This window comes from Marmota flaviventris, chromosome 7, assembly GCF_047511675.1.
Source record: "Marmota flaviventris isolate mMarFla1 chromosome 7, mMarFla1.hap1, whole genome shotgun sequence".
Lineage (NCBI taxonomy): Eukaryota > Metazoa > Chordata > Mammalia > Rodentia > Sciuridae > Marmota > Marmota flaviventris.
In genome coordinates, this window is record NC_092504.1 from 52,809,115 (window position 1) to 52,828,120 (window position 19,006).

A 19,006-nucleotide genomic window follows, 5' to 3' on the forward strand; every position below is an offset into this window, starting at 1 on the left:
ATGGTTCAGTGGTTTAGAATTCTTAAAATAATAGCTAAAAGTCCAATTAGTACTTTTTTTTCTTTTTAAAATTCTTGGGACTGACCTTGAGAATGCTAGGTAAGTGTCTACCACTGAACTACATTCCCAGCTCTTTTTTAAAAAATTTTATTTTGAACTTGTGATACTCCTGCCTGTCTCGAGTAGATGAGATTAGTTTTTGTACCACCATGCCCAGCTCAATTAATATATTTTGTTCCCACAGTAATTGTGACTTGCTAGAGACTAGAAAATCATAATACCTTCAATAAAATATAGAAAATCCAGATCTGCAGAAAATAAGCTCGTAGATGTATGAGATTTTAATGCATTGATACTTAATCTTTTAAAATTCTTATTTATTTTTTGGTACTGGGGATTGAACTCAGGGGTACTTTATCACTGAGCTACATCCCTTGCCTGTTTCCCCCCCACCCCATTTTTTATTTTGAGACAGGTTCCCACTAAATTGCTTGAGGGACACGCTAAGTTGCTGAAGCTGACCTCGAACTTATGATCCTTCTACCTCAGCCTCCTGAGCTGCTGAGATGATAGGCATGCACCACTGTGCCCTGTATATGTTTCAGTTTTATAAAAAGAATACTCTAAATGAAAATTCATTCTTTTTTTAAAGATTTAGTAATTATTCAATCTTTGGTGCCATTTCAGGTATTATCACAATCATTTGTGAGTACTAGCTGTGATGCTTAATTTCTCTTGCCCCATTCTGAGTTCATGCATAGCATTTTAATGGTATTTCTGCATTGTTAGGCTTACATGTTTCATGTCTCACTGTTCTTAGTATACAAATCAGAAACTTTGTTATAACTCAGTAAAATAATAAACAGGATTTTTTAGTTCTTCACAAAGTGCTTAAACTTTGTAATCTATTTTAGTTTATGAAAGGCCCTGTTACTTTAACCTTTATAACTGTACAAGTAAGGCAATTAGGTTAACTATGCTGTTATAGTCACTTTCTGTTCATGACACTCCTAAGCTTAATGTACTAAGACTGTTAATGAGCTGTTGAACAAAAAAGGGAAAATAAAATAAAAATAAAAGCATATCTGCTTAACTAAACTCCTTCATTCCCTGACTTAAGTTCTAAGTGCTAAAGTTTACCTGTTTCATAAGACTGAAAAATGAGAGTAGCTCCAAATTTATGTCAGAACTTCAAATTATAAAATTTATTTCAATATATTTATTTTCTAAAATTAAATATGAAAACATACCTACGTGATTACAGAATGAAAAAATACTCTGATATTTCACAATTCAAATTAATATCCAAAATCAATGCAAAAACCAATATTTTATATTAAAAGATAATTTTATATTTTCCTTTTTATCTTTCTCAGTAGTAATAAAATTCTAAAACACTTTGTTTATTCAATCCTATTTTCTATTTACAAAAAGGAAACTCTTTTTTATATAACAGATGACTTAAATTCGAAACAGAATATCAACATACCTGTATGTGATGAGGACGAAATAGGAACTGTCGATTTAAGTTGGATTTTTCTATCAAGTCAGGATCTGTAACTGTAACCTAACATTGGAAGGAAAACATAATAAGTAAATCTATCTTACTTATCTTGGAATGACTAAAATAGCTTCTACAAATTGTTCTAAATTATTTGGCTTACCAATACTATGCTTTTATGCCTATATTTAATTATAATTGATATTCAGCATAGGAGTACCTTAAACAAGGTAGTAGAATAAATTGTAATCATTATTCAAAAATGTTCTTCAACTATTTATGAGAAAATAGAGGCTGAAAACATCTCTATCACCTTTTAGACCCATGCAATTAATTACCTATAGAGGACCTAGCTCTTCTTTCTAAATTTATTCTTTGGGAATTATAGTTTGAAAAGAATACTTGCACATTTCAATCTGAAAGGAACTTCAGCTAATGAGGTCTACAAACTAAAGTGGAGGCTGCCTGTTTCTGTAAATAAAGTTTTACTGGCACACTGTCACACTGTTTGTGTACTGTCTATGGCTATTTTCATTCTCTGAGGGCAGAGCTGAACAGTTGTGACGATACCTGGTCAAACCTAAATGTGCAATCTGGTTCTTTCAGAAAAAGTTTATAGACTTTCATTTCAAAGGATGCAAGAAAAGTGACAGACTTAGATTAATCTGAAAAGTATTCAAAATAATTTGCCATTCAAGCTAGTATTTTTAAACACAATTTTCCTAGGTGTAATATCTCTCAGACTATGTTAGTTATTAGATGTTGAATAACAGTATTTACAGATGTTCATTTTCTTTTAGTGGATATCTCCCAGATATTTTAATATTTCTGTCTAATTATGTTAGAAGGTATCTTTTTTAATGGGAATAACAACAAAAAGCCAGGCAGAAAATGACCTTTAATAAAAAACCTTACTCAAGGTTAACTGCTGTAGTACATGACCATAATCTCAGTGACTCAGGACACTGAGTCAGGAGGATCTGAAGTTTGAGGCCAGCCTAAGCAATTTAGTGAGTAGGCCCTAAGCAACTTATTGAGACCCTGTCTCAAAATAAATAAATAAAAGGGGCTGAGTTGGTAAAGCACCCCTTAGTTCAATCCCGGAGTTCCAAAACAAAAAAAACAAACCCTTACCTCAACTCACAATAATTACTGTGATTGTGGGTATACCTCTTTGTCTTTCTACCTTTTCCAAATTCACTTTTTATTCTCTCCATTTTGCTTTCTACCACATTCATCAAGTTTTCTTAATTCCAACTGGTTTGGAAAGTTATACATCTATTTTTATATGGTCATGTTCAAAATTTTAACAGGTATATATAACTTCTAAAATTAATTAAACTGTCCTCTTCCTGAACAATCTGAGAATACAGGAACTTATTTACCTTGCAACTCTTCCTTCTACTTTCAATGATGACATCAATGTACAACATTATAGATATTTTATTTTGAACCATACTCCTAAATCAGTAAATATTTTAACTAAAGACTTTTTAAAATTAATTCTTATCTAAACCTAAGAATGCTGATAAATGCCTCCGTTTATCCTTCAAGCAGTACCCACATTACTTAACAGTACTCGCAGTAAGAACCAATGCTGGTAAGTAATCTTTAATCATTTTATTGGTTAGATATCTTTACTTTGTCCTCCCTCTTGAAAGATTAGTTGAGTATAGAAATTTATGTTCATAGTCATTTTCCCTTTAACTATAAAGTTCTATGTATCTTCTAGCATTTATTGCTGGACAGATGTCTATTATACAACCTCCTTTTTGAATCTTCATTGTTTTTTAAATAAATTAATGTTCATTATCTTTTTTTTTTTAACATTTATTTTTTAGGTGTAGATGGACAAAACACAATGCCTTTATTTTTATGTGGTGCTGAGGATCAAACCCGGGTCCCACCCTTGCTAGGCTAGCACTCTACTGCTGTGCCACAATCCCAGCCCAAATCTTCATCTTTTTAATTTGAACATACTTGTCTTGCTTCAACTCCAGGAACTTTAGTCATTATCTTGGAAACACATTGTTTCTTCCCCAGCATGTTTATTCTCCCTGGAAATTCCACCAGATTTACACTGGACATTGCAAATGCATCTGCTTTCATTTTTTAAAAAATAGTTTTTCTACACTACTTTCTGAGTACTTGTATTTATCTTCTATTTGTCAAATTTCACTTTCAGCTGCATTTGAATTGTAGGTTTACAATTAGACAAATTCTTACAAGACATTTTGGAAAAATCTTAGTGCTGATTTCTTTTCATATTTCTATTTCTTTTTATCTTCTATCATTTTTAAATTCAAAGTTTGTTCTATCATAGGTCAATTTTTAAAATTAAAAACATTTTTAAAATTAAAAAAGTTAAAAAGTATTTGTACAGTAAGTCTATGTGTTTGCGGTATTTCAGAGGTCTGTCCACATTAACTTACTCAATTTTGTTGCCTGAACTCAACTGGTTTCTTCACCAGTTTTTTTTTTTTTTTAACCTTCACATGCTGATATGCACTATGATTTTAGGTATTCAGGTGATCCCCAAACTTAGGCAACCAAGGGTTTTTTTTTTTTGTTTTAAAATGCCTTTTAAAACAATAGAACTAATAGTAGTGTATGGAATAAAATTGAGGAAATCCTAAGCAGAAATAATATAAACATATAATATCTACGAAAGTAATAAATGTCCTCTTAAAGTGGAATAATAAGTTAAACTATAAAATGTGAACTATTATATAAATTTTAGTTATTTATGGTCATTTTGTTAGTCATTATGATAAATCTAAGAAATCACTAACAAAAGTTAGTTTATATCTTAAAAGGGGAAACACCACCAATGAAATCTATTTTTATTTAAATATATGGCATAGCTTTACAATTAACTTATATTTAGTGCTAAAAATTTAAATTGCATTCCAAAATTTATATTATTCCTACTACTGTTGACATTAATTGAAACTACATCTAAACTACTACTCTGTAAATTTCTAATGTCTTCTCTCATCTTAAAGGTTTATTTAACAATTAATAGTATCTAACAGAAGTAACAACAATGTGGTTGTTTTCAGTTTCAGAGCATTAGAGAAAGGAACTGAGGAGCAGAGAATTAAAGTAATTTGTCATAGGGTCACAGAACTTGATTAGTGGTTAGAAGATATCAGATTCTTCCAATTTCTGGTTTAATGCTCTCATCTCAAAAAATACTTCAGATCTACATAGTCAAATACAGTTCAAAAAAAGGTAAAAGAGAAATACAAACTTTTAGCTCTCAAAAATTTATATCTTACCATTCCCTTCTCCTTGTCTGTGCCAACACCAAGTAAAGCAAAATTTTTTAACATTTCACAGCCTATGGCTCCACATCCTACCTATGCAGGAGAAAAATGATATGTACCAGATTAAAATAAAACTATAATATCTACTTAACAAGGAAGAATTCCAACCTAAATTTTCTTCAAATGCTAAGTTATGATAACACGTACTTTAAAATAATTACTGGCCATTTGTGACTCCTTTTAGTTCAAAATAGTTAACATTTATTATATCTTTTCAAGTTTCTCAAAGATGGAAAAAAAGTATAAACCAAATAAGAAAAAGCAAAATATTCATAACTTATTTAAACAGAAGACATTAAAGAATTCCAAACAAAAGCAAAATACTGAGCTCAGTTTTTGTAAGACAGACATGAACACCACAAAACATTTTAATGGAAAAAAAAAAAATCACATCACAATTCCCATCACTATTAACTTACTAAAAAGACATTCAAATTCTGTAGCTTTTGACACAAAGTATCTCCAATGCAGGCTCTTAAGGCATCATATCTATCTCCTCTGAAGAAAACAACATTTAACACAAAAAATAGAAAAAAAAAACAAATATTAGATTAGTTTCATTGTCATTAATACAAATTTCATGTGCTTTAAAAAAGAATAAACTAAATAGTATCCTCCAACTTATCAGAACTACCTTAACTGAAAGAGAAAAGACCACACAAAATCAGCTTTTACTCTTTCCATTTGACTTAATAAGTCCAAATAACTTAAGTGACAATAACTATAATTCACAGTAGTTCCCTCTCATCCAGAGGGAATTTGTTCAAAGACCTCCAGTATACCCAAATCCTTGGACACTACAGAAGCTTATGCATACTCTTACATAAACATACATGACATAAATTTAATGCCTTTTTCATTTTAGCTCTCACATGCTGTGGTTGTAATTTTTGCAGTTTGAGGTACAAGAAAAGCTAGCACTAATTTCTTTTTCCTTCTTTAAAATTTGATAGACAGCAGACTCTTTCTTACCATAGATCTTTTTTTTTTAAATTATATTTTAGTTGTAGTTGGACACAATATCTTTATTTTATTTATTTATTTTTTTATGTGGTGCTGAGGATCGAATCTAGGGCCTCACACATGCTAGGCAAGTACTACACCGCTGAGCCACAATCCCAGCCCCCTTACCATAGATATTAATAACTTCTGCACACAACCTTTTTCCTTTCTTTAGGTTGAGAACTTTCACATTTTCACTTATACATAAGTAAAATATATACATACATATATTTACATACATCTATATTTATATATAAATATAAATAAAGATAGTACTTTATTTCTTGTTTTTGGTTTATCCAAATTGCTAGGATCACTACTCTTGCATTTTGGGGTTATTACTGAGAAACCTAAGAGTTTACTTGAACAAAACCAACTATGATACTGATGGTTGATCTAATCACAGCTACAAAATGATTAAGAGGTATTCAACAAATACTCTGGATAAAAGGATGATTCGGGTCCTAGGCAGAATGGTAAGATTTTATCATGCCACTCAGAAGTGCATGGAATTTGAAACTTAAAAACTGCTATTTCTGGAATTTTCATTTTGTATTTTCAGATCATACATCACTGAAATCTTAGATAACGAAATTGCAGATAGGGGGACTAATGTATCTTGAAAAATAATTTGCTAAGCCAGTGATTTTTAAGAAAGTTCTTAGAGTAACCCATGTATGGGCTTTAGAGTTAACCTACTTAAACTGATGGCAGAATTTTGGGTTATGTTTACTCTAGGGAGAATAAAATCTCAACTTTTATCAGATTCTGAAAGAGATTTACAACCCAAAAAAGGTGAAATATGACTGACAGACTGCAGAGAGCATTTTTTCATCTAATATTATTCTGATATTTTGAATGCTAACCATTCTCATGACATAAAGTTTAAACCTTTATATTCATTATTTACAAAGTGGTAAAAAGATATGACATTTAACACCTAAGCAGGTAAGAAACAATAACTAATGAGAGAAAATAAATCTAAAATAAATCTATGTTTAGACAAAAACTTTCAAACTCTTGTTTCTTATAAACATACAAGTAAGAAAAAGTAACAGAAATTTCTGTATTACCGTGGGAGAAATTCTTCACATTCAGGTTTGCCTAAGGATTCGACAATGTCTGCTGCTTCAAGATATAACTTAAAGTAGAAGATTAAAAACATAATTACCATGTATATAGCATAAATTATTTAAAAAGGAAGCTCTTCTCTACTATAGTTATTTAATAATCATCATTGGAAAAGATGATTAAAAATGTCAATTTGGAGTAAAATAATACTAAAACAATTTTTTATAACACCATGCCTATTCCTATATTTTCTCTTTTAAAACAATGGTAAAAGGTGAAGGAACTGTTAAAAGATATATAATCTAATCCATATCATTTAGTCACGTAAGATGCTATTTTCAAACCTTGGAAACAAAAGGAAAATTTACTTCTAAATCTAACCAAGATGTTAACAGTTACAACTGAACCAGATTTTCTACTAATCAACTTGTATCCCATGCTGGAAGAAACAATTCAGTAGTAAAGTTGCATTACGTGGGTTCTTTTTATAATATAAAAGTGAATATTATATTAAAAATATTTACACTGTTTCAAAACAGAAAGGGACAGAAGAATACTTTCTGCCAATTATTCCTTCTGATGACAGAAATTAGGGTCTTTATTCCATCTTGTCACTGTTTTTAATTGATATAACTCAAACCTGTATCATTCCTATGTTTTCCAACTTTAGAATTTTATACCCAGGAAGGGAACTTGAGGACCTATAATGGCAAAAATTTTCATGAAACAAGTTCGAGAGAACCAAGAAAGCTTAGCTATTACTGGAGAACAACTAACTATAAGGAGAGAGAATTCATTTCTTTACTTTTACAATAGAGGGAAATACTACTAAGAAAAGAACTTTGGGTTATTTTCCAATAGTCCTAACATAAGATCCTGTTATTTTCAGCTACAAAACTAATAAGCTTTGGAGGCATATTACTTGCCTCTCTCATGCATCAAATAATATTTTAAAGTAGCTTTTCTAGCATATTAGTACTATATTATAATACATTATACATTCATTTTATGCATGGAAAATTAAAACTTAAATGTTAAAAAAATAGTAAAATTAGAAACTAACCCACTGGCACAAAGGAGAAAACTTTCCTGTCACAGCTTTCAATACTTCTTGGCTGGCAACACCTCCTACTGCTGCAGCAAGTGGGGATAAAAAGCCTCGAGCAGTCCAAGAAAGCCAATGAACAATATCAGCATTTACTTCAGGCTGAAACACAAACCATGAAAGACAATAATACTGTAAATATTATTCAGATAGTGCCCTTAAAATTTCAGTGACTAAATTGAGAATTATTAGTATGTAACTTCTAAAAATGTTACATTTCTCTACTAAATCAATTTTAAAATCTAAACTATTTCAAACTCACAATAAAAAGACTCATTTGCCTGTTACCTTACGCAGCATTTGTTTTCCAGTACCTGCCCATGTTTTGCTATCTGAGTTTTTACATTAGCCTAGGGTAACATTTAGAATTAACAGGAATATTGTCCATTTACAGTTTTTGTTAAAGAATAGTTCTTTTTTTTTAAGGTACCGGGGATTAAACTCATGGGTACTCAATCACTGAGCCACATCCCCAGCCCCATTTTGTATTTTATTTAGAAACAGGGTCTCCTGAGTTGCTTAGCACCTTGTTTTTGCTGAGGCTGGCTTTGAACTCAGGATCCTCCTGCCTTGGCCTCCTGAGCTATTGGGATTACAGGCAAAAGAATAATTCTTTGATGTCAGTTATATTTATGAACAACCAGAATTTACAAAAAAGATTAATAAAGATTACAAAAAATCCTGAACCTTGATAAACAAACATAAGAAGATCTGTAAAAATAAGAAGCTATTAGTTTATGTGAGAAGTGGTAAGTAAAAAGTATAATTATGATAAATAATGGGACAATACATTGCTAAAAATACAAAGTTCTCAATGACTATAATTACAAACTGAACTTATATATCTCAAAATAACATGTTATCATTTTAAAATAAACAATGGGTAACTGGATTTTGGAGCTGTTGTTTTAGCACAACTTATTTGTAACAAAGATCTTTTCAAAAACTCTGGTTTTTCCTTTCTCTTCCTATGCTTTCAAGATCAGTAACCTTAATTTTGACTTGAAGCTTCCAGTAGGGCTCAATTAATCTCCTGAAATCCTAAGTACACTAACCATTATTGAATACTTAGTAAGGGAGACAGTTGGGTTTTGGTACATTCTCAAAGATATGTAAGATAAAATAACGGTTAGTAATTACTCATTATTTTACCCCTCCAGTTCAATTTTCTATTTCATAATTTTCAAATATTTAGCACTCACCTTAAGTCACAAGAACTGTGATTTAAGTTGTGCCATTTTTAAATGTTGATATTGGTGGCAATAATATTACAAGCAATGATGAGCATAAGAGGAGCAAGTTAGATTGAGTAAGTACCTATTGTGCTAAGTTTTATACTAGTTCCTATAAAATTTTCCAAATAATCCTAGGAAATATCATTTTTATTATATTATGTAAGTGAAAACCCAAAACTTTGAAAGAATAGGTAACTTAAGATTTTATAGTTGGTAAACTGATAAGCCAGGATCTGAGTGCAAAATGTGCAACTTCATAACTTTATTTTTATCATTGTTATACTATTTCCCAAGATTCTGTTATTTTTCAGTAAAATACATGAAAAACATCCAAATCTTGAGAATTTTTAGTTATCCTAGGATAGTCTAATTATCTCAATCACCAAAGAACATTCACAGACACAAAATCAAAAATAAAAATGTGACAGGTCTTTAGTATTGATAGGAAAAAGAACATTATAAACTTTAATTACTTGTAAGTAGAGCGGATGCTAAACTCCAACAGAAATAACTGTGGACCTGACAAAGCTATGGGCCTGCCCATGAGGCAGGAAATAAGAAGAGACATAGTACATACAATGGAAGCCCAATGATTACTAAGCATAGTCAAAATCATCCTGAGAAAATGAAAAATCTCACTAAATTCCACAAACTGAACATAGATATAAAGTTTGAAAGATCTCAGTACTGGCTATGGTGAAAAACCCTGGTAGAGGGTTTTTTCCCCATTTTTTATAAATCAATAAATGGACAAAGGAACTAAACTTATGTTTATATTTATAGTTAGCAAATTATAATTATACTAATACATTAATAATTCTCTTAATATATAAAAGAACATAAATATTGAAGAGGCTATCTTTTCTCCAATATACATTTATGGTGCTTTTGTCTAGAATGAGATAACTGTATATATGTGGGTTTGTTTCTGTGTCTTCTGTTCCAGTGGTCTTCTTGTTTGTTTTTGTGCCAAAATCATGCTGTTTGTGTTACTATAGCTCTGTAGTATAATTTAAGGTCTGGTATTGTGATGATTATTGCTTTACTTTTCTTGCTAAGGATTGCTTTGGCTATTCTGGGCCTCTTATTTTTCCAAATGAATTTCATGACTGTCCTTTCTATTTCTAAGAATAACAAACATAACTGGAATTTTAATAGGAACTGCGTTCAATCAGTATAGATAATACTTTTGGTAGTATGGTCCGTTTTGACAATATTTGCTTTTTTTTTTTGCCTATCCAAGAACATGGAAAAACTCTGTATCTTCTAAGGTCTTCAATTTCTTTCTTTATTGCTCTGTAGTTTTCATTGTAGAGGTCTTTCACCTATTTTGTTAGACTGATTCCCAAGTTTTTTTTTTTTTTTTTTTTTTTAAGGCTGTGAATAGAATAGTTTTCCTAATTTCATTTTGCTTCAGTTTATTTTATCATTGGTGTATAGGAACGCAATTGATTTATAGGTGTTAATTTTATATCCTGCTACTTTGCTGAATTTGTTTATGAGTTCTGCAAGTTTTCTGTGGAGTTTTTTTGGGTCTTCTAAATGTAGCATTATGTCTTTGGCATATAGGGATAGTTTGAGTTCTTCTTTTCCTACTTGTATCACTTTAATCTCTTTCTTTTGTCTAACTGCTCTGGCTGGAGTTTCAAGGAATATGTTGAATAGGAATGGTAAAAGAGGGCATCCCTATATTGTTCCAGTGTTTGAAGGAATGCTTTCAATTTCTCTCCATTCAGAATGATGTTGGCTTTGGGTTTAACATATAGCTTTTACAATGTTGAGGTTATATTCCTACTTTCCCTAGTGTTTTGAATATGACTGGATACTATATTTTGTCAAATATTTTTTCTGCATCTACTGAGATAATAATGTGATTCTTGATTTCCAAATGCTAAAGCAAGCTTGCATCCATGGGAACAAACACCGCTTGAACAAGGTGCACTACCTACTCCCAAGTGCAAGAAGTAAAATCAAGAATCAATTAATAGGACAACATCAAACTAAAAAGCTTCTTCATAGCAAACAATCAAGAATGTGAAGACAGAGACTACAGAATGAGAGAAAATTTTGCTACCTGCACCTTAGATTGAACATTAATTTCTAAATATACAAGGAACTCAAAAAACTTAAGACCAAAAAAAAAAAAAAAAATATCAAATAACCCAATCAATAAATGGGCAAAGGAACTAAACAGGCAGTTCACAGAAGAAATATAAATGGTCAATTAAAAAAACAAAAACAAAACAGTTCCACATCTCTAGCAATTAGAGAAAACCAAATTAAAACCACGATGAGATTCTATTCACTCCAGTCAGAATGGCAGTTATCAAGAGAACACAAGTAACAATAAACTTTGGTGAGGATGAGTGGAAAAGGTTACTTTCACACATTGCTAGTGGGTGCTACTCTGGAAAGCAATACCAAGACTCCTCTAAAAACTTGGAATGGAACCATTTGACCCAGATATACCATTCCTCAGTATATATCTAAAGGACTTAAAATCAGCATACTAGAGTGATGCTGCCATTTCAATGTTTATAGCAGCTCAATTCACAATAGCTAAGCTATGGAACCAACCTAGGTGCCCTTCAACAGATAAATGGATAAAGAAAATGTGGCATATATACACAATGGAATATTAACTCAACCATAAAGAAAAATGGTTTTTTGGCACTTACTAGTAAATGGATGAATCTGGAAACTATCATGCTAAGTGAAATAAGCGAATCCCAAAAAAACCAAAGGCTGAATGTTCTCTTTGATATGTGGATGCTAATACACAACAAGGAAGAGAAGGGAAGAATAGAAAGTTCCGTGGATTAGTCAAAAGGGGAATGAAAGAAAATAAAGGAGGGTGGGAATAGGAAAGACAATAGAATAAATCGGACATAATTTTCCTATGTTCATCTATGAATATATGACCAGTGAAACTCCATATCATGTACAACCACAAGAATGAGATCCAAAGTTATAAATAATATGTCAAAATACACTCTACTGTTACGTATTTCTAAAAAGAATCACAAATAAAAGTTCTGAGACAAAAATAAAATGCTATGTACTAATACCATTCCATTGAGACATTCTAGAAAAGGCAAAAACAACAGTGGTCACCAGGGTTTGGCTGCAGGCTTCAGAGATTATCATAAAGAGGCGTAAGGGAACATTTTGGCCTGATGGGAATGTTTTACATCTTGGCAGTGGTGGATATGATACTTTGAATTCATGGTGTACACTAAATTAGTTGTGTAAAGAATTTTGTTTACACCTAAAATGGGTGAAATTTACCTTATATAAATTGTACCAGCCAGATAAATTCTTAATCATATTCCCTTTCATCACAGACTTCAATAATCTATTTCTTTTTTTTTATTTTTAAAAACTTTTGAAACAATCTATTTATAATAATCTATTTCTAAACTTTCATATATTTTTTTCTACAACCACTACATATGTAATGAATGGTCTCTCATTTATGGCTGGTGATTCATTACCTGTGGTATATTTATTTTTTCTTTTTTAAAATTACATAACAGATAAAAGCTTCCTATGTTAAGCTCTTCATTTCCCATTCATTTTTATAAAATGAGAAAAAATATTTTCAAATAATTACATGAATATTGCTATGTTGATAGTTGCTAAAGTGTTTGGCAGGCAGGCACTAGCATCATAAAATGAAAATACCATTTTCTAGGTTATATGTTCAAGTCCAAATGTGATATGCAAAATACAATTATGAGATTTGTATGTATCACATATAAAAGAGACGGTATATAGAAAAGTTCATAATTTTATAGTGAGTTTGAGCAGGTTAACAAATTGAGTAAATCAGAAAAGAATGATAAATAATGTAAACAGCATTAATGTAACAACAGCAGCAACAAATAGTAATAGTCTAAGTATTTTACAAAATCACATCATTTATGTTTATAAAATAATCAATAATATTGACAACAATCTTATGAGGTAGGTCAATCCTATTTTATAGGCTTAAAAGATAAAGTAGAAAAAAATAAAGAAATTACCCAGTGTCACAGAATCCATAAGCAACCAAGCTGGGATCTGGAGGAAAGAGTAATTTGTGTGTGTGTGTGTGTTGCAGAGGAGTGGGGTTATTGGGGATTTAACCCAGAAGTGCTCTACCACTGAGTTTTAACCTCAAAACTTTTTAATTTTTATTTTGAGACAAAGTCTTGATAAGTTAATAAGGTTGGCCTCCAACTTTTTATATTCCTCCTGCCTCAGCCTCTTGTATTCCTCCTACCTCAGCCTTCTGAGTAGTTAATATTACAGGTATGTGCTGTCCTGCCTAGTTTAGAAAAATGTTAATATATACAACATCTACATGTTACAAACAAATCTTTTAACAACCAGAACTTTGAATATTTACCTTCTCTTCCAAGGTTTCACTTATAGATGTTGCTAGTTTCAACAGCTCTTCTGAATCTTGTTGGCATCTACAATTCATAAAGGTACCTCAATGTCAATTTCCCATTGCCATAAACAGAAGCTCATATTCAAAACTAAAATATAAGATATTTATATATGGATGTGGATTTTTTTTTTATAAAAACGTATGTCCAGCATATTATGAATCAGAATCCTTAAATCAGAGAAATCATTCAGCATTTGTTTTTTGGGGATTGGCTAACTTCTCTTAGCATTATATTCTCCAGCTCCATCCATCCATTTACCTGCAAATGCCATGATTTTATTCTCTTTTAATGCTGTATATATACCACAGTTTCTTTATCCATTAATCTACTGAAGGGCATCTAGGTTGGTTCACAGTTTAGCTGTTGTGAATTGTGCTGCTATAAACATTGATGTGGCTGTGTTCCTACAGTATGCTGTTTTTAAGTCCTTGGGTATAGACTGAGGAGTGGGAGAGCTGGGTCAAATGGTGGTTTCAACCCCAGTTTTATAAGGATTCTCTACACTGCTTTCCATATTGGCTACACCAATTTGCAGCAATTTATGAGTGTGCCTTTCCCCACACATTCTTGCCAAGACTATTGTTGTTTGTATTCTTAATAGCTGCCACTCTGAAATGAGTGAGATGAAATCTTATAGTAGTTTTGATCTGCATTTCTCTGGGGATGAGAGGATTAAATGAACTCTAGATAGGGCAAAGGGTAAAAGGGGAGGGAGAAGAGGAAAGGGGACATAGGGACAGGAAAGATGGTGGAATGCGATAGTCATCATTACCCTAAGTACATGTATGAAGATAAGAAGGATGTGACTCTACTTTGTATATTCAACCAGAGACATGATAAGAAGGATGTGACTCTGTATACAACCAGACATGAAAAATTGTGCTCTACATGTGTAATATGAATTGTAATGCATTCTGTTGTCATATATAACAAATTAAAATAAAAAAAAACCCCATATATCCAAAGTTCTTAAAATCAGCATACTACAGTGATGCAGCCACATCAATGTGTAAAGCAGCTAGACTCACAATAGCTAACCTACGGAATCAACCTAGGTGCCCTTCAACAGATAAATGGATAAAGAAAATGTGGCATATATACACAGTAGCATATTACTCAGCCATAAAGAAAAATGACCCCATGGCATTTGCTAGTAAATGGATGAATCTGGAGACTATTATGCTAAGTGAAATAAATGAATCCCCAAAACCAAAGGCTCAGTATTCTCTTTGACAGGTGTATGCTAACACACAATGAGGAGGGGGAGGGAAAAACAGAGAAGTTCAGTGAATTAGACAAAGGGGAATGAAAAGGAAGGGGGATAGGAGCAGGAAAGACAGTAGAATAAGCTGGACAGTTTTCCTATGTACATATACGAATACATGACCAGTGAAACTCCACATCATGTATCACCACAAAAATGGGATCCTAATTAAAGTAAATTATACCCCATGCATGTATAATATGTCAAAATATACTTTACTATTATATCTAAAAAGAGCAAGTTTAAAAAATCCTGCAGCACTTAAAAAAAATGAAATAGGCATACTGTAAAGATACAGACATATCAATGTTTATAGCAGCACAGTTCACAATAGCCAAGTTATGTAACCAGACTACATGCCTCTCAAGAGACAGATAAAGAAAATGTGGTATACATAGACAATGGCATTTTACCTTGCCATAAAGAATGAAATGATGACATCTGTTGACAAATTAATGGAACATCATGCTAACCGAAATAAACCGGGCCCAGAAAGTCAAGGGTCAAATGTTTCCTCTCATACGTGGAGGAATGAGAAAAGGGAGGAACGGTGGAATGAAACTGATCAAACTATACTATGTACATATGAATATACTACAATGAAGAATGAGGAATTCTGCCAACAGAATTAAAGATTCTGGTTTACAAATAAATAAATTACTTCAAAGCCATGATCACCTAACATTATATAAATAAGATTTAGTTTTAAATAAAAAAAGCAAAATCCTTTTGTAACAGTACTTCTAACGTAAGAAAGAAAAAAGTATGACTAGCTCAGTAATTCTCAGTTTTTTTTTTTTTTAATATTTATTTATTTTTTTAAGTTGGACACAGTAGTTTTGTTTATTTTGATGTGGTGCTGAGGACCGAACCCAGGGCCTCGCACGTTCTAGGTGAGCTCTCTACCGCTGAGCCACCAGCCCAGCCCACAGTTTTTTTTTTTTAAGTTATAACTTTTAAAGCCTTCAAAAAGTCATAATAAATGTTTATATAGGTCACTGTATTTATTGCTTTTGCAATTACCAGGGGCTTTCTTTAAAAAACACTAATTTTTGAGATCCTTTTTTATATAAAATAGTTCTTTTAAAACAACAACAAAAAGTTACCCAATATTTGGCTTGCGGTTGTAGTTGTCCTGAAACTGGTCCAATGCAAGCATAGCTGTGTGAATCTGTAAAGGTGCCTATTTAAAAACATTAAAAATTGGCTTCATTTATTAAATGCACAGTATGTGTCAGACACTAGGCTAAATGCTTTTAAAATATTATTTAATTTTAATCCCCATGCGATACACTATTCATACTGATCATGACCAGAGAAGTAAAATGACTTGACCTCAAGGCAATAAAGGTATTTTTCAAGGAATCTCTCCAAGGTGGAATAATTAGTGATTATCAGGCTATTCATATGAAACTTAAGAGCAATATTAATTGAACAACAGTAATAAAACTTTTGTGTAAGTTCATCTAATCTTTTTTCTTTATCAACAATTACAAATTTGCAAACTGTTTCTTCCTTCCTTATCACAAATACATCTGTTACAAAATTATATCCAGTGATTTAAAAAAATATATGCCTAAGTTTGTTTGCTCTTATATAAACTCTACATGGTTAATAAAATCTTAATAAAATCAATTTGTATAAGTTATTGAAATCATTTTATAATCAAAGCTAACAAATCCTATCAAGTAAAACTTTAATCATTCTAACATTTTTTTCCATGATACAAATTCCTGTTATAAATTCTTCAACTTCAGATATATGAGTATAATTAATTAGTTAATTAAGAAAACCTGAGGGCAAGAAATATACATGGTTACTCCATTTCAACTTTATCATCACTTACCAATTCCCATCCCCCACTCTGTTGCCTCTTTCAAACCTGAAAAGTGTGTATTTACCTCAGGTTTGCTAAAATCCGCAATAAGGCACTTTGGATGTTTTATCTGCTTCTCCAATGGTTCCTAACAGGAAAAAAATTTATTATTTCACAGCAAGTGAGTGATTACTTGACAAAATACACTGTTACATGTCAATGCAATAGACATAACAATGAATCTTTCCCAAAGGTCTAAAATAATAATGTAAAGAAGTTTGTCTTAATTGAAATATAAAATATCTACTATTCTCCCTATTACCACACTGCAAACAACTGCTCTACATAGTAAACTTAAGAACTAACAAGAACATCTTTATACTCCAAAAACTTTATTGTTATTTATAAAAACAGATATTGTTAAGCACACTTCACAAGTCTGACAAGACCAGAATAGATATTCTAAGACAAAACCTTTGTGGATTAAAAAACCATCAAGGTAAAACAAATAAAAACCTGAAAGACAATTACCCCCAAATACCCACCCAATCTGAACTTACTTGAGGCACAAACTATTCAGTTAAAAATTGGGGACAGAGCAAGAAAGAAGTATATAGGGGCAGATGTGACTAGCTATAATATTTTATTATTTTAGTTTTGCCTTGAACAAGCCTTGAGGAGTACTATTACTGTTAACAGTTCTGGTGTGGGGGAAGACAATGAAGTTAAAACCTGAGATCTTGCAATAAAACTTCCCCAAATTCCAAGTAACATCATCAAAAAACCAACCAATCAGAGATGTGTTAGACAGATTACATGGAGAAGTAGCCTAAAGACTTAAGCAGCAGGAGATCCCTTAATTTTAGGACTATAGGTCTCTATATTCTATTTAGCAACTTACACTTTCATGTCAGGTAATTATTTTATATTTCCAATATACACATTGTTTTTTCTTTAAGCATTAAAATTCAATAGAATTTTTACTTTAAATTAAATTTGAATTAACAAGTATAACAAAGAAATATTTCTTAAAAAATAAACTAATAAAGCAAAACAACCTTTGATATATCTTTTGAAAATATGTATGTTTTATCTCTTAGGAATTATATAGATAGATTTATATAGATTTTTTGATATCAGTTTGTTTCTTATATTAATCCTATTTTCCTCAAAGTGGGTACAAGTTAAACAAAAATTATACAGTGTTTTTGACATCAGTTTGTTTCTTAGATTGATTCCATTTTCCTCAAAGTGAGTACAAAGTAAAAGAAAACAAAATTAATTCAGCTTTTAAATTAACTGTTTGGTTAACTGAGTATTACATTTTTCTCTTAAGTTATTATTTTTATAGAAGGATATATATATATAGATATATGTATATATCTATATATATATATACATATATCTATATATATTTTTTTAGTCGAAGGTGAACACAATGCCTTTATTTTATTTTTATGTGGTGCTGAGGAATTGAACCCAGTGCTTCATGCATGCTAGTCGAGCTCTCCACCACTGAACCACAACCCCAGCCCCAAGAAAAAAATATTTTTGAAGCAAAAAAAAAAAAGAATTACTTACAAAGCAAAATGTTTTAGGAGTTTTAACTTGTACAGCTATGCCTCCATGTAAATATGGTTCCAGTTCTGTAGTATCACCAATACTAAAAGAAAATGGTGATACCACTAGAAGAAAAAATAAATAAATAAAACCATTATACAGGAATATAAATACTGATATTTGAAGACTTATTTTTATAAAAAAATTAATTCTAATTTATAAAATTAAGAGATTCCAGTATAGATATTTTTTATAGGGTAGGGGAACGTGAGGAGCTATAGAGTATTTTTTCCAATGTGATCTTTAAGACTTAAAAAAAAAAAATCAAGAAAACTCAGAGGAAAAAAACAGAGAGAAATAAGAGGTACTCATTATTAACATTAAAATACATTATAAAGTTTCAATAATATATTGATACTGATCAATCATACAGTAGGTTCTGGTTTATGAAGAGACAAATGGAACAGATCAGAGAATTCTGAACAGACTTAAGTACATCAATAGACACAATAAAGGCAAATAAAGATTGCATCTCAAACCAATGAAGTTAAAATTATGCAATATAGGAAAAGATATTGAATCTCATTCATAATACAAAAAATATAAATTAATATTTTGCTCTGGTAATATTTTCATTCATAACACGAAATATTACATAGTCACAAAAGAAAAAAATTTAGAAAAAAG

At 31.1% G+C, this 19,006-nt stretch overlaps 1 protein-coding gene across 3 annotated transcripts in view; it reads right to left on the reverse strand.

The window, feature by feature from the left end:
• The window catches only part of Uba6 (ubiquitin like modifier activating enzyme 6), a 91,873-nt gene that overhangs the window by 34,465 nt on the left and 38,402 nt on the right, over positions 1-19,006 (reverse strand). For all 3 annotated transcript variants that reach the window (XM_071614322.1, XM_071614321.1, XM_027947316.2), the window contains exons 10-18: positions 18,341-18,444; positions 16,845-16,907; positions 16,050-16,126; positions 13,634-13,700; positions 7,967-8,110; positions 6,906-6,973; positions 5,250-5,328; positions 4,783-4,863; positions 1,490-1,567 (exon numbers count right to left, since the gene is read on the reverse strand). In XM_071614322.1, the coding sequence (XP_071470423.1) occupies positions 1,490-1,567; positions 4,783-4,863; positions 5,250-5,328; positions 6,906-6,973; positions 7,967-8,110; positions 13,634-13,700; positions 16,050-16,126; positions 16,845-16,907; positions 18,341-18,444 (761 nt within the window). The remainder of the gene's footprint in view (positions 1-1,489; positions 1,568-4,782; positions 4,864-5,249; positions 5,329-6,905; positions 6,974-7,966; positions 8,111-13,633; positions 13,701-16,049; positions 16,127-16,844; positions 16,908-18,340; positions 18,445-19,006) is intronic.